Source organism: Mesoplodon bidens (genome assembly GCF_964165515.1).
Source record: "Mesoplodon bidens genome assembly, chromosome: 8".
Lineage (NCBI taxonomy): Eukaryota > Metazoa > Chordata > Mammalia > Artiodactyla > Ziphiidae > Mesoplodon > Mesoplodon bidens.
This window is the reverse complement of record NC_138165.1, coordinates 106,890,956-106,907,573: the sequence shown is the minus strand read 5'-3', so window position 1 is coordinate 106,907,573 and position 16,618 is coordinate 106,890,956. Positions and strand designations below refer to the sequence as shown.

The 16,618-nt window shown below is 46.9% G+C and overlaps 1 protein-coding gene across 1 annotated transcript in view; it reads left to right on the top strand.

The window, feature by feature from the left end:
- Nucleotides 1–829: 829 nt before the first annotated feature.
- The window catches only part of NGEF (neuronal guanine nucleotide exchange factor), a 48,097-nt gene continuing 32,308 nt past the window's right edge, over nucleotides 830–16,618 (top strand). Inside the window, exons 1-3 of the mRNA XM_081243049.1 lie at nucleotides 830–1,082; nucleotides 1,796–1,938; nucleotides 7,203–7,516. Coding sequence (XP_081099175.1) covers nucleotides 976–1,082; nucleotides 1,796–1,938; nucleotides 7,203–7,516 — 564 coding nt within the window. The 5' untranslated portion in view covers nucleotides 830–975. The remainder of the gene's footprint in view (nucleotides 1,083–1,795; nucleotides 1,939–7,202; nucleotides 7,517–16,618) is intronic.

The following is a 16,618-nucleotide window of genomic DNA, read 5'->3' as shown; positions in this document are numbered from 1 at the left end:
GCTCCAGTTCTCTTGCTGGACTTGGAGTCGGATTTTGGAGCTGTCCCTCTAGATTTCCAAGTCACACGGGACCACTCACACTCCCCTCGACTCCTGTTTCCCATGTTTGCTTGCTCTCTGTATCCGGAAGCGAGTTGAACTAGCTAACACAAAGGTGCAGATTCCGAAAGTCATGTGACCGGGCAGGGAAACCGGGTGGAGGCTTGGGGGCACTTTGTTTCTCCTCCACTCCCTCCCCTATACCCACCCCGTGCTGCCAGGACCTCGGGGCAGCTGGGGGCAGCCAGACTCGTCCGGGAGAGGCTTCCGCGCTGGCCCCCTCTCCATAGTCAGGTCAGGAGCGGATATCCTTGAGGGTCCCTCGAGGCTGGGCCCGGAGCGACAGAGGCGGGGGTCTCCGGGCGGGTCCCTGTGAAGGACCTCATAGGATGCGTGGGGTGGGCAAGGCGGAAGTTCGAGGGCGCGCCGGGCAGAGGGTCACCTCGCCCCTACCTTCCAAGTTCGCCCCGCGAGCTGTCGGGATCTGGCCAGACGGCGAGGAGGGGGTGGGAAGACGAAGGCGCAGCTCGCCGGCCCCCACCCATATCCTGCCCTCCTCGTCTCCCCGGCCGGGGCAGAGCCGCGGCGGAGGAGGGAGGCGCGGACCTGGCCGGCGGTCCCGGGCAGCAGTCGGCGCCCGCGGGCCCTGGGTCGCGCCCAAGGCCAGGCTCCCCCGCCCGGCTACCGCCGGGCCTCGCCCCCGCCGCGCGCGCCCCACCCGCCTCCCCCGTTGCCGTGGCAACCCCGGGAGCCTCCAGGCGCGCGCCGGGGCGCCTTGCTGGAGCTCTTGGCAGCGGCAGCGGCAGCGGCAGCTCCGGCTCCAGCTAAGCGCGCTGCGACCCTGCTCCGGAGCCCGCTCGTCGCCCCCCCGCCCGGCTCCGGGTCCCCAGCGCGGTCCCCGACCCGGCCCCACAGCCTGCCTGGCTGCCGGCCCCCATGGAGCTGCTGGCCGCAGCCTTCAGCGCCGCCTGCGCCGTGGACCACGACAGCTCCACCTCGGAGAGCGACGCGCGCGACTCAGCGGCGGGACACCTCCCTGGCAGGTGAGGACGAGCGGCCGTCCCGACCCCTGCGCGCCACCACTGCGCGCCTGTGGCCCCAGCTTGCGTCCCTGGCCGGGGACGCCTACCCGAACTGCCTGTCCCGCGCCCCCCGCCCCGCGGGCCCCGCAGCCCCTCACTCCTCCCGCGGCAGCCATCGTGCCCGCACGCCGCCTGGGGTCGGGGGTGCTCCCCCGCCGGACCGCCGACACCCCTGTCCCTGCCCCGGGCCGCCTCCCGCGCCCTCTCTCGGGCGCCCAGCGCGCACGCGTCCCGTTCGGTGGCCCCTCTCCGCGCCGCGTGGCCCTGGGACTGGAGGATCGCTACCCAAAGGGGGCCGTGGGCCGTGTGACAGCGAGCGGCGCGGGGTGCGCAGCGAGCGCAGGGCCCCTGGCCGCGGGACCCGTCCGGGCGGCGGGGCGGCGCCGCGAAGCGGGCAGGACGCGCCAAGTTTCCGACGCCTGCCCGCGAGCTCCGAAAACATGAAGGTTTGGGCGGGCTGGTGTGGGAATGAATTACCCGGTCGCGCCCTGGTGCGGTGACAAAAAGGGCCTGTGGGGCCTGCGTGGCAGGGAGCGGCGGCGGCCGCTCGGCCTGGACATCCCAGTCAGGGTCCATCTGGCCAGGGCCGCCTGTGCGGACGCCTCTCGCGAGCTGGCCGAGGTGTGTCGTTGCTTAAAAATAACCGGCTCCTGCCTCTCCTCTCTCTCTGGCAGCGAGTCGTCCTCCACCCTGGGAAATGAGGCCACACCCGAGGAGTGCCCGGCCCTCGCCGACAGCCCCACCACGCTCACCGAGGCCCTGCAGATGATCCACCCCATTCCCGCCGACTCCTGGAGGAACCTCATCGAACAAATAGGTGGGTGTCCCCAGCGGCGACGGGGCGTCACTGGGGGAAACGTGGGTTCCTGGTGGACTCTGAGGGCTCCCCTGCTTGTGGGATGCCCTTGCATTTCCCCTGGACAAATGTTTCTGACAAGGAAGGTTACTGACATGTTTGGTTCTAAATGGTTCCAGAGGCAAAACTGCCACGTTTTAATAGTGACTGTATAATTGGGCTTTAGCAAATGCATTTGTTTCATGCTCTCTTGGAGAGATGTGCTTGCCCAGGCCTTTCCTGGGGAGGGCTCTCTGTCCTCTTGTGTCTTCTGCCAGAAAGTCCAGGGGTTAGGTGCTTATGGGCCATGCAGGACGGGGGGCTCCATGCATCCCCCGCCATCCCCACCCGGGGGCCTGGAGAAGACCTGGAAAGGGAGGGGACCCTGCAGAGGGGACTTCTGGAGAGAGTCAGGCTGACTGGGGCAATTCAGGAAGGGGTGGCAGTGGCAGACTTTGCACAGGGGAAGGAAAGGTAGAGAGAAGCTGGGAGCCCCAGAGGCCCCTGGGTTAGGAAGGGAAGCCTGGCTCCACCTGCCTGCCCAGAGAATGGCCAGAAGTGCAGGGCACAACCCGCGTGTCCAGCTCCTGCACAGCTGCAGTTGAAGCTCTGTGAAAGCAGAAAGTGGATTGAGAAGGCGTCCCAAAAACCCGAGCACTCGCATTTAAAAGTCAAAAATTGCTGATGACATCAAACTAGTTCTCATCTTCATCACCAGAGGTGGCCACAAGTGGGTGACGTGGGTTCTTCGGGAATGGTACCGCCTAGAAATCTTTCTGTTCTTCAGGGTGGTCAGAGCAGCAGTTCATTCGTTAAATTAAAATTTGGGCTTGAGAATGTTTTTTCCTAAATTCATCATTATTGTTCTCCATCCCAAACACTCAGACGGACATGAAGTGTCTCCAATGGAAGAGGAGCTTCCATTGCCCCAGGAGACCCGTGTTTAGAAGACTTTTTGGGCAGGTTCCCTTTTCCCTGGCTGGGGTTTATTCTGGGCTGAACCCTGGGAGGAGCTGAGCCCTTGCAAAGCTGAGGGTGGAGCGCACACTGCATGCTGTTAAGCAGCGCTGACTCCAGGGCTATTGTTCCTAGCGGGCCCCCTGCGTGTCGGGCTGGGTGCTGATGGTGGTGGCGGCTTTTCCCTTTGTTTGCTGGTGGAAATGGAGAGGGGCTGATCTGAGGACAAACACACCCGAAAATCCCTTTCTTCCACCTCTGCCACGTTGCCCTTTATAGAGAGGAGGGCCACCTCGGCCTTGGCATGTGCTGGAAGCCTCAAATTCCACCCTCTAGAAAGGGATCCTCTGGCTGAGATCAATGTCGGCACTAGGAAGGAAATCGAGGTGGGAGTGGGGAGATCCATGCCTCCTCTCACGGAGAGAGAGGCTCCCTTCTGCAGTGTGGGCGTGTGGAGACCTCCTTCCTGGAGAGCCCGTGGCATAAGCTCAAAGCTGGGAGAGGGGAGCCCTGAGCTCTGGTACCTGCTCATCCTGGCCCTCAGTTTCCTCATTTGGTAAACAGTAGAGACTGACATTCCGAGGCTTTTCTCCCACTATCTCCTGGTGTAATGGTGACTGTGTGTTTCTGGCTCCTGGGCTGGATCCACGGTCGGTGCTCAACAGATGTGCTGAATGAAAGCACAGGACCGAGGCTGCCTTCTTCTCACATCCTTCATCATAGGCTCGAGGCTTATGCCAAGCAGATCGCTACAGGAGGCCAGCTGCTTTTAGCTCACCGAATGAAGTGAATTCTTTGCCAGGTATCAGGAAAGGACAATGCGTTCCTAAAGACACAGTGGAATTAAGGGGGAAGGAAAGTGGGAAGACTATATGGGCATCTTGTAGACCGCTGTGTTGAATTTTGCAGTGGCTCCCACCCAGGCAAGAACAAAATGATGCCAGGACTATGCGTGATGTGGTATACAATTGTCATTGTAGTTGATGGTGGCCCTGAAGATCATAGACCCTGTGATTGTGTGTGTGTGTGTGTGCTGTGGTTGTCTCTGGCACCTAAGAACTGCTTGGTGCATAGAAGGTGCTCACTAAAAAATAAATGAATTCTCTGCCCTTTAGAAGTTTCTATCCGAAGGATTCAGAGAAAAAAATTATTCCCTTCAGAAAGTAAGATTTTGAAGGACTCCAGGAGCTTATCCTCCTTCTGCAGGGTAGCACAGCCAGCCTGATATAGATCATTTTAATTAGGAGAGATGGGAACTGAGCCTTCTAATTCTGCATGAATATAATACCAGGTGCCAGCTTTTACAGGTAAAATTAGTTTTGCTTACTGAATGTACAAAAGAGAAAATAGAAAAACATGATATATCAACAGTATATCTCTACTACAAAAATTTAATCAGATAACATAGTTCCTCAGGTAAGGCTAATAAAAATAAACAGGTCATGAAAATGGTTACACAGTGTGTCAGATGACTCTTTGTAATCATAGTAACTCCAGGAAAATGCGTGTTTAAATTCATATTCTGAAGACTTCAGAAAGAAGTATGAAGTTTTAAGAAAATGCTAAGATTACTTGTATTGGGAGTCTTTGGCTGAGTGTAATAGAATATCCAGCGCCCCCCCAAAAAAATGACCTTAAAGAATGAAAGTATTCTATCTCAGTTGACTCCAGGAATGAGGTAGGAAATTGTGCATTTGGTTCATTAAGTCAAGCAACCACCTAGTTCCTTTCCCTCTACCATTCTCAGCATTTGGGCTTCATATCACAAGATGGCTGCCAGAGCTCCATGCATCACATCCTCAAGCAACCATGTATAAAAAACAAACAAAAAAAAAGAGTGGTTTGTCTTCAAGTGTCTCCTGGGGGGGGACATCTTTTTGAGAAGCCCTTCTTAAAGATGTAAGATGTCCCCTTAGTCTCCTTGGCCAGGTCATGTCACATGCTCATGTCTAAACCCAGCAGTGGCAAGGGGAAGGGAACCATCATGGTGGTTTTGATCAGTCAGCATTCATCCACTTCTCTGGGCACAGACTAGGTCAGCACCCAGACAGAACCCCTCCCTGCCAGCTGGGAAGAAAGGCTGTGAGGGATAGAGGAGAGGCAGCCACAGTGTCTGCCACAATGTGATTTCAGAAATATTATTTTCAACCCAACTACCCACAGTGCTGATATTTTTGTCTCTTTTCCGCATATGTATCACATCATCATGTGAGATAGCATTTACCCATGATTTACCCATCATGCTGACCCATGATACACATGATGTGCCATGTAGCATACATAAGCCATATTTTTGAACTTTCAAAAAGATGCCAAATTGGTTAGATATTTTTGAGAAGCTTGGACACTGCATTTTTAAAGGTGTTCAACTCAACAAATATGTGAGTACCTACTATGTGGGAGACCCTGTGCTAAGCTTTGAAAAGTGAATCCAAGTCAACTCGTGGAATCCTGGTTTCCTTAAACCTCCGTTAGAACAGTATCGGAATCACAGGAGATTAATTGGTTTGATGTTGGCAATAGTAATCATATCTTATGCTCATGACTGAACTGGTTTATGTAGTGACTTTAAACCTCTGTCTTTATAGATCTTCAATCTGGGTTGCATTTAGCATAGATTTAGATTTTCTTTTTCATTCCTTTGTCAAATTAACTCCATGTTGTAATCTGCTGGATTGTAACGTAAAATCACAGGATCTTTTTTTTTTGAAGTGAATCTTATACTTAGCATAAAGCCTTTATAATTTAGCATTATGGAACATAGGAAGCCAACTAATTTAATCCACAAGGTAATTTATTGAGTTCCTGTTATTTATAAATTATGAATATAATTTATCCAGCCATTTTTCAGAATTTTGAAGATCATCTGTTTTTTTCCTTCCTTTTTTGTACTGTTTAGATATATTTAACAATTAAAGAAGGAATAATAGCTAATGTTTGTACTGCATTGCATGAGAAAGTGCTTTACAAGTGGTACACTTATCCCTGTTAGAACTTTCCCGGGAAAGTCATCTTTGTTTTACAGATAGATATATCAAGGGGCCCAGCCGCTTTCCCAGGCTCCAGACCAGTCCAGCTGCCCACTGGTTCTCTCCACCTGCATTCCCTTCAGGTGCACCTGGATCTCACCACCATCCCATTCCGCAGTCAGATCCTCCTCCTATGTTCCTCATCTCCTTGAACAGGGCCACCGGACCCCCTTGCCAACTAGTCACCCAGATATCGTTCATGACCCAGCACCAGCCAATCACCAGGACCTGTCTTCTACCTTATAACTGTCCCTGAATCATGCACATGGCCCTATCCCTCCACCACCACTGCAGTTCAGGCCTCCATCATCACTCCCTTAGAGAACTGGCATGGCCTCTGTCTTCCCATCCACGGGCCTCCTAAGATGTAGACCAGAGCTGCTTGCCTGAGGGGCTTCCCTTTTGCCCACAGGATAGACAAAACCCTTGGGGTGACCCTCCTCTCCTCCCAGCCTCATCGCCAGCAGGACGCCCCCTTCCTCTCCCCACCCAGCCCTGCTTGCCCTCTCCCTGGGCTGGGAGCCCCCTTGCCACTGAAGCTTTTCCGCTGCTCCTGTGTGGAGAGACCAACCCTCTGCCCTGCAGCCAGGACATCCAAGATGAATTTTTCCCTGTGGAGGTGCTACATTTTTGCTGATTCCTCTGTACCCCCAAATCTCCTTGGAGACTTAGACTGCATTTATTTCAGGTCAGGGAAGTAAGTCTGAAAGTGTGAAAGCAAAAAAGGAATGTTTCCCTTTTGAATCATAAGGTTGATGAAATATTGGCTTTTTCCTTCAAAATGAGAATTTATAACTATTCCCATTTCACCAATGAATATACTTGAGTTTTAATATTGAAGCATTTAGGCTTTGAGAAGCATCCTGTTGGGATACTGAAACATAATTGGGGCATTTCCATCAACTCTGTACACATTGGTTATTAACACGTCAAATTCTGGATTCTTGTTGTTTGCTAAGTATGTGTGTGAAAAGCATATATTTTTGTGACTGGATTTTGAATCTGGTCAGGGATTTCTTTATTCTTTGTTGAAAAAAAAAAAAAACTCATGCATACTGATCCTTCCCAAGAAATGAAGACAGTGGCAGTTTGTTCAGTGATAGAGCCTTTTCTGAGACCTGTGCGGGTCTGGCTTTCTTTGTATTTTCACAGGCAGAGCATCTGCCCTTGATAGGCGTCCAAAGCCTTGACTTAGTGATTCCAAAAGATCTTCCTCTGAAATCTTTTTCATGTCTTCAATACAACTCCATTTGATTTCAGGGCTCCTGTATCAGGAATACCGAGATAAATCTACTCTCCAAGAAATTGAAACCAGGAGGCAACAGGATGCAGAAATCCAAGGCAATGCTGATGGGTCCCCGGCCAGTGAAGAGACCCCGGAGGAGGATGAAGAGGAGGAGGAGGAGGAGGAGGAGGAGGAGGAGCCTGCAAGCCCACCGGAGAGGAAGGCTGTGCCCCAGATATGCCTGCTCAGTAACCCGCACTCGAGATTTAACCTCTGGCAGGATCTCCCGGAGATTCGGAGCAGCGGGGTGCTGGACATCCTCCAGCCGGAGGAGATCAGGCTGCAGGAGGTAATGGGCTGCCCTAGGGTGGGAGCTTCCAATCAGAACGTACAGGTGTTTTAACCAACGTGGGTGAGCCTTCTTCTGCCAGGTGAGACTCCCTGGCTGGTTCACCAGAGGAATTACTTGCAGAGTACATACATCCAAAACATGCAGGAAAATTCACAGGCAACAAAAAGTACCCAGTGACCTTCTAGGATAGCTCAACCCCAGTACTGAGTGTTCTCCACATTGCTGTTTCGTCAGATAGTAAGATTGCGTTCTCTAAACCTTTAGTTGTTGTCGTGGGGGCATTTCCGTGTAAGCCTGAACGCTGATGCAGTAGGTGATGCTGAACTCACTGTGACAGTGAACTAACTAGTCATCTGTGCTTTACTTTTCACACACAGTCTTATCCCACATCTTCCTTTTGCAGTCGCTTGAAGCTTGGGTGGGGCTCTGAAAGAAAGCCCTCGGCCCCCTCCTGAAACGGTGTGGGGATCTGGGACTTGTGTCTCTCCCACTTCATCCGATGGTCCAGGCAGACTGCCCATCAGTTAGGCTGAGGCAAGATCACGGAGTCACCTGATAGTTTGCTGCTAGCGAGGAGAAATAAAACATGAACAGTAATAGAAAGGAGTAGCTAAGAAGTCTAGCTAAGTGTTCATTTTAGTTGAACTAAGATTGTTTGTGTAGAGAGGGGAAATCTGGTACAGAGAGACAAGTTGGTCAATAGCAAGAGGAGAGACTGGGGACAAGAAATGGTGACCCTGCAGGTGTGTGTCATCGTGAAAGTTAAAAGGTGGATGCAGAGAGGAAAAGTGAAGAGATTTTTTTTTTTTTTTAACTTGTTCGGGCCAATTCCATCCTCTCTATCCTCTCACGCTCCCTCTCGCCCTCAACCCCCACTCCCCTCCGCTCACATGTTCCTTCAAGCCATGCTTGAACTTGTTCCTAGTTGCAGTCCTGACTCCAGATGTTCTGTCCTTCTTTAACTCTTGGTTCTCCTGCGCGAGATTCTATAGAAAGGCAAAACTGCAGATTGTGTGCACAGGTAATGACCAAGACTGAGACTAGTTCCCGACGAGGGTTATCTGACGCTGACTCGTACAATACCTTTGCTCTTCTAGAAGGCGTGGTAGCACTCGACTTTTGAAGGGCCACCAAGGTTCACTGTGCCCTGCCCCGCAGACTCAGGAGGGATGGGTTTAACCTCTGACATCACGTGTGACTTGCAAGCGGTGATTTGTAAAGGATGCCACAGTTTTTTTATGAAACTTCTGATGTCAGTAGTGTCTCGTCATCCTGATGGGGCTTATCCCAGCTTCTCACAAAGATACTGGTGAGGGGATGTAAAGAACCACTTCACCAGAAGTGAAGATGCATGGTCGGGGGGATCTCCAAGAGGCAGGTGGAACTGGACTGAGGAATGCCACTGAAAGCAACCATGTGGAAGGTGCTGGAAGCCACAGAGAAATCCCCCCCACAGGTGGCTGTCCACCAGCCACTGACAGAGCCGTAATCCTAACTTTTGGGTTTTTTTTTTTATCATCCCTAACTTTTTTTCCTTCCAGTTTTATTAAGATATAACTGACACACAACACTGTATAAGTTTCAGGTGTACAGCATAATGATTTGACTTCCGTGCATCATGAAATGATGACCACAAGAAGTTTAGTGAACATCCATCATCTTGTATAGATACAACATTAAAGAAATGGAGAAATTTTTTTTCCTTATGATGAGAACTCAGGATTTACTCTCTTCCATATGTAACATATATATATACCAGCAATCTTAATTACATTTATCAGGTTGTACATTACATCTTATAAGTGGAAGTTTGTACCTTTTAACTGCCTTCATCTAATTCCCCCTCCCTATCCCACTTCCCCACCCCACTGCACCCCGCAGTTTGATCTCCTCTTCTGAGTTTGCTTTTCGTTTTTAAAGTATAATTGACCAGGGCTTCCCTGGTGGCACAGTGGTTGAGAGTCCGCCTGCTGATGCAGGCCACACGAGTTTGTGCCCCGGTCCGGGAAGATGCCACAGGCCGCGGAGTGGCTGGGCCCGTGAGCCATGGCCGCTGAGCCTGCGCGTCCGGAGCCTGTGCTCCGCAATGGAAGAGGCCACAACAGTGAAGGCCCGCGTACCGCAAAAAAAAAAAGTATAATTGACCTACAACACTATGTTAGTTCCTGTTACACAACGTAGTGATTTGGTATTTCTGTACATTTCAAAATGGTCACCTAAACGTTTTGATTAAGTCTAGTTATGATATGCCACCATACAAAAGCATTACATAGGTATTGACTGTATTCCCCACACCGTACATTTCATACCTGTGACTCACTTATTTTGCAACTGGAAATTTCTACCTCTTAAGATCCCTCACCTATTTCTTTCCTTCCCTACCCTCCTCCCCTCTGGCAACCACCTGTTTGTTTTCTGTATCTCTTTCTGTTCTGTTATGTTTGTTCCTTTGTTTTGTTTTTTAGATTCCACATATAAGTGAATCTTTTATAACTGCAAATATAATATTTGTCTTTCTCTGTCTGACTTTTTTCACTTAGCATAATACCCTCTAGGTCCATCCATGTTGTCTCAAATGGCAAGATTTTATTCTTTTTTATGAATGAGTAATATTCCGTAGTATATATATACACACCATATCTTCTTTATCCATTCATCTATTGATGGGCACGTAGGTTGTTTCCATATCTTGGCTATTGTAAACAATGCTACAATGAACATAGATGTGCAAATATCTTTTGACTTAGTGTTTTCATTCTCTTCAGATAAATACCCAGCAGTGGAATTTCTGGATCATATGATACTTCTATTATTAATTTTTGAGGAATCTCCATACTGTTTTCCATACTGGCTGCACCAACTTACAATCCCACCAAGAGTGCATGAGGGTTCCCTTTTCTCCACGCCCTCACCAGCACTTATTATTTGTTGTCTTTTTGATAATAACCATTCTGACAGATGAGAAGTGATATCTCACTGTGGTTTTGATTTGCATTTCCCTGATGATTAGTGATGTTGAGCATCTTTTCATGTGTCGTTGCTCATCTGTATGTCTTCTTTGGAAAAATGTCTATTCAGATCCTCTGCCTTTTTTTTTTTTTTTTTTTTTTTGCGGTACGCGGGCCTCTCACTGTTGTGGCCTCTCCCATCACGGAGCACAGGCTCCAAACGCGCAGGCCCAGGGGCCATGGCTCACGGGCCCAGCTGCTCCTCAGCATGTGGGATCTTCCCAGACCGGGGCATGAACCCGTGTGGCCTGCATCGGCAGGCGGACTCTCAACCACTGCGCCACCAGGGAAGCCCTCTCTGCCCATTTTTTAATCGAGTTCGTTTTTTGATATTGACTTGTATGAGTTCTTTGTATATTTTAGATATTAACCCCTTACCAGATATATCATTTGCACACATCTTTCCCTTTCGGTAGGTGGCCTTTTCGTGTTGTTGATAGTTTCCTTCTTTGTGCAAAAGCTTTTTAGTTTGATATGGTCCCATTTGTTTACTTTTGCTTTTGTTTCCCTCGCACTATCCCTAACTTTGACTTTCATATAAAAGGGATTATACAATGCTATTTTGCATTTGGCTTTCTTCACACAATATTACCACCATGGGGCCTTTTTTGTAGTCCTCAAAATAAGGAAAAGTGTCTAGTTTCTGGAGGAATACTTGTTTATTTTTTTACCTTGATAATTAGAGAAATAAATTTAAAATAATTTGGAAAGCTTAGAGATAAGCCCCAGTAGGACTTAAAACATGGTATAAACCTTCTCCAACAACAACCAGAGAAAGCAACAAGCAGAGAAAGCAAGGATCTTGTAATAAAAGGAAAGCAAACAGTAAAAAAGCACAAAAAACAAATAGCATAAAATAAGGTGGCAGGGACTTCCGTGGTGGTCCAGTGGCTAAGACTCCAAGCTCTCAATGCCGGGGGCCCGGTTTTGATCCCTGGTCAGGGAACTAGATCCCAAATGCCACAACCAAGAGCCGGCGCAGCCAAATAAATAAATAAATATTAAAAATAAAATAAGGTGGCAGAGTTCATAGCAAATGTATCTGTTATAACCACAAACGTAAATTGCTTAAATCCTCCACTGAAAGGCAGAAATTATCCAACTGATTAGAAAACTAAACCCACGATATTATCATACAGATTACAATTCAGGGCAAGAAAAGTTACCCAAGGGAACAGTGAGTCATTTTGTATTGTTAAAGTTTATCACTTTATTTTTTTAAGTTTTAAAATTAAATAAGCTACTCATTAATACATTTTCATTATTTTAAAAATTGCAAACAACGCACATGTTTGCAGGCCTTTTCTTGGCCCCTGGGCTCTCACTGGAGGACCAGCTCTGTTCACTCTCTCTCTCCTGGTAAATTATAGTCATAAAGCCCGTTGTGATTTTGGACTTTAGACACTTGTGAAGACTCTTAAGTGCAAAATCCTTGTAGATCTTTATGATGTTTTCCCCCATATTTTACACTTGTTTATTCAAGAGCAGTTTGATTTTGCTTTTGTTTTTAGCAACTCGCCTTTAACTGACCTCTTAGAGCTTTCAGCTTACTTTTCATAAAAACAACTCTCTTTGCACTGAAAATTCTTTAGTTTTTATCAAGTAAGGACGTAATTGCAGAGCAAGTACGACTGGCTCGCATAAGTTTAAGGACAAACACGGGGCTCACCGGTGGGGAGAGAAGTGTGCAGGTGGCGGGCAGCCTGTGCCCGGCTCTCAGCAGGTCTTCGCAGGGCTTTGCAGGGAAGCAGTGCACGTGACCCTGGGCACATGGGTCATGTGGAGCTGGGTTAGGAGAGCTTCTGTGTGCCTTCATCTTCACGCCCGTGGGAGACCACAGCCGTAGGATAGATGCCTGGAAGTGAAATTGTCGGTGAAAAGTGAAGTGCGTTTTCAATGGTGGTGGACACCACCAAATCGCCATTCAAAAAGGCAGTTCAAATTTCACACTACGGCAGTGCGACAGAGGCCATTTTCACACACCCTCCTAACCCCGTTAGCAAACTTCTTGATTTTTGCTCTAATCTGTTGGATGAAAAATCATATCTTGTTTTACCCTGCCTGTCCTTGATGACATAAACTGAGCATCTTTTCTTATGCTTATTGGCTGTTTCCATTTCTTTTTCTATGAATTGCCTGTTGTTATCCTTTGCCCATTGTTCTATGGGGTTATTTATGTTTGTCTTTTTGATTGATAGCATCTTTTTACATATTACGGATATGATTTGTTTATATGTTTCAAATGTTTTCTCCCACAGTAAAAACATAGGGAGGTGATGTAGCACAGAATTTATGCACACAGGCACAGGAGCCCAACTCCCTGTGTTTGAATCCCAGTTCTGCTACTTCTTAGCTGAGTGACTTTGGGCAAGTCACTTGACTTCTCTGTGCCTTTGCTTCCTTATCTGTAAAGTTGAGCTCATACACAGGGTTGTGAAGATCAAATGAGTTAGTACAGATAAAGTGCTGGCAACAGGCTGACATTCTTCAACAAAAAGTTGTATCTTTTTCCACTTAAAAATCTTTTCTCGTTTTTATAGAAAATCTGTCAGTCTTTTTATTTATTTAAACCTGATCTTCTGGATGTTGTGTTGTATGATTAGGAAGGCCATTCCCAAAGTGTAAAGGTGCACTTTACAATGAAAAGATTACTATGATAAAGTATCTTGAAATGGAAGCCAAACAGAGCAGAGTCGGTCAGAGACGTGAGCAGAAGCTGTGGTACATGCTGTACTGTTTCTGTAGGAGTGGGACATAACAGGGATATAAGGAATCTGGAAAAAATGATGAGGTTGACTTACAATATTTTCACTGATCTTTGTACTCTCTAAAGCTGCACTGCCCACTTTGGTAGCCCCCTGCCACATGTGGCTCTTGAGCACTTGACACATGGCTAGTCCTAATTGAGGTGTACTGTGTGTGTAAAATACACACCAAATTTTGCAGATTTAGTACAAGGAAAAAGAAAGTAAACTATCTTATTAATAATTTTTGTATTACATGTTGACATAATATTCTGGATATATTGGATTAAATAAGATATATTAAAATTTCCCCATTTCTTTTTACCTTTCTTTAATGTGGTTACTAGAAAATTTAAAACTGTATATGAGACTTACATCATATTTCTGTTGGACAGCACTGCTCTAAAGAGAGGCAATATTTTATTTCCCAGTGTCCATAGATACCACCAAAAAGCAGCCATATATTAAACCATAAGAAAAAGCTCAGTGAGTATTTATTAAAATTGTATAGGCCATAATCTCTCACTACAGTGCACTGAAACAAGAAAATAAATTTAAACAATGTAAAAACCTCAAATCAGAAATGTTTAAAATGTTCCTAACTTTTGAGATAGGGAAATAAATTTTATGATTACAGATTATTTCAAAGATAATGAGGAGGGTACTACATTAAAAAATATATGGGGCTTCCCTGGTGGCGCAGTGGTTGAGACTCCGCCTGCCGATGCAGAGGACACGGGTTCGTGCCCCGGTCTGGGAAGATCCCACATGCCGCGGAGCAGTTGGGCCCATGAGCCATGGCCGCTGAGCCTGCGCGTCCGGAGCCTGTGCTCCGCGACGGGAGAGGCCACAACAGTGAGAGGCCCGTGTACCGCAAAAAAAAAAAAAAAAAAAAAAAAATACTGGATTGCATAAGGCAGAGCAGGGAGGTGGTGGATTATAAAATAAACCTGCAAAAATTAGTTGTTTTTGTATACATCAGCAAAACTCAGGTTTCCGTCAGTTAGAAAGCTCTATGGATAAGAAAAAGATAAGCACCCTAAAGAAAAATGGGCAAAACAATTCTCGTAGAAAAAGTGGCTGGTGATTAAATGAAAAAAGGAAAAAAATCAAAGTCACTGGTAGTGAAAGAGGTACAAATTAAAGCAACATTGAGGCACCGGCATTTCAAAATGGCAGAGACTTTTAAATATAAATATATTTAAAACCTAGCGTTGGGGGGATTTTTAAATGAGTTCTCTCGAACGCAGCTGATGGAAGGAGTACAGCAATGCTTGTATTAACCCCCTTACAAGAATATGTTTATTTACCGACTAGTGTTCCTGTTTCTAGAAATTTATCTTGAAAAATAATCAGAAGTGTACACGAATACTTATTAGGCTGTCCATTCAAGCAAAAATTAGGGGAAGAATGGAGGAAGAACCCTAAATGCCCAATGATAGGGAATTATTTATTTAGGGAGACAGTGTACAACTGTACAAAGGCACGAACATTAAAAAGCATGTTTTCAAAGAATGAAATGAAATGTTTTTCATTTCAAAAAATGAAAGAATAACATATTGTTTTTAAAATGCAGGATAGAACGTCACATGTATAGAAGAGTGGGCATAGAAACTAAAGATATTTAATAAATTATATTTTTGTCATTTCCAGTGGATGAGATCAAGACATTTAAGTAAGCTAGGATGACCTGAGAATAACCGTGGTCACGTGCAGTAGTGAACAGCACAGGGCACACAGGCTTCAATGCATCTCTCTCTGAGTCTTTATAGACTGACTTTTCATACTTATTTTAAAGAGCTTAATGTGAGTTTCTATTTTCTATTTTGTTAATATCTGGCAATGGACACAACACTGAGAACTTAAGACTTTATGTTCCAAATCCGTGACTTCTGCATCAGATCGTCGTTTCATTTATCAGAGCAAGTCGGGCAACTTGCACTGGCAGCTCAACCTGTTGTTGAAACACCTCTTCCTTTAGCTACAAAAGCAGCAGGTCCCAATGCACTACTGTTCACACAAGGAAAAGACCCCCAAATGATGGCCTTTTCGTGGGCCTGAGTCTTAATCAGTCACTGAAGAATCAGGATTTAAGAATAAAATTGTATGTTTTCCACCTCCTTTTTAAAGTAAAAATTAGGCAGCTGAAATTAGAAAGCGTTGTCTTAGATGTAGTGTAAGATTTTCTTGGTTTACTTTTTGTTTTTAACTTACTCTGAAGCGCTTGGTTCCTACCCTCCTATTTGGAATGGTTTCTCAATTACTGTTTCAGAACACAATGCTTTGAGAAAATAAGTAGACAGATATTCAAATTACAAAGTTAGGAAGGGGGCAGCTGGGGAAGGGTCGGGCGTTCAAATGGGGGAAGTGGGGACAGTCACTGCGACAAACCGACAAACCATCAGGCAGCGCTTGACTCTCGCCACAGCTGACACCGTGAGAAACAGGGGAAGCTAGAGGTGCTGCCCCAGCACCGTCCCTGGAGCAGTCGCTCCTGCGCTGGCCTGGGTGGTGCCCCCAGATCAGATAAAGACAGACTTCACATGGTCCCTGATCTTGGGGGGCTGGCTGTGCACAGCTCGAAAAATGAGCCGGCAATGATATTTTGAGCATCTCCATGGAAACAGGGCTACATGTACACTCCTTGGGGCGGTCCACCCAGGCTGGCACTTGTGGTGGCACCGCCCCTACATGCCCGAACTAGACTTCCAGCCTCGTCCCCCTGGGAACGAGGAGGGAGTGACTTCCCAGGGAGCTAGCAAGTTTGGATATAACTCACAGTCTGAGTGTGCTCAGCCTCTGAAATCAGAGTTGTATTTTTGTTATTTTTCAATTTGTTTTCACAACTTGGAACTGAAATATACTTACATTTTTTTTCCAAAAGAAAACAGTCCATTTTAGAAGGAAATTACTTACGGTTTTTAACATGATATACTTCTATCAGAAAATTGAATCGTGATTATTTTATTTACCAACCTTCATTGAATCATATATTTCTCTCTGTAGGATAAACCCTAACAATTCAGCAAATTAATCCCAAATTCAGAGGGGACAGGGATCTTTGCCCCATGCTTTAAGGTGGACAGGAGCCATCACCCAAAATATCAGATAGCTCCTCTTCTATTTGATTTAGAAAGCAAGCACCTATACCTACTTTAGCAAAGTGACAATGTTACCATTTATCTTTTTTTTTTTTTTTTTTTTTTTTTTTTTGCGGTACGTGGGCCTCTTACTGTTGTGGCCTCTCCCGTTGCGGAGCACAGGCTCCGGACGCGCAGGCTCAGCGGCCATGGCTCACGGGCCCAGCCGCTCCGCAGCATGTGGGATCTTCCCGGACTGGGGCACGA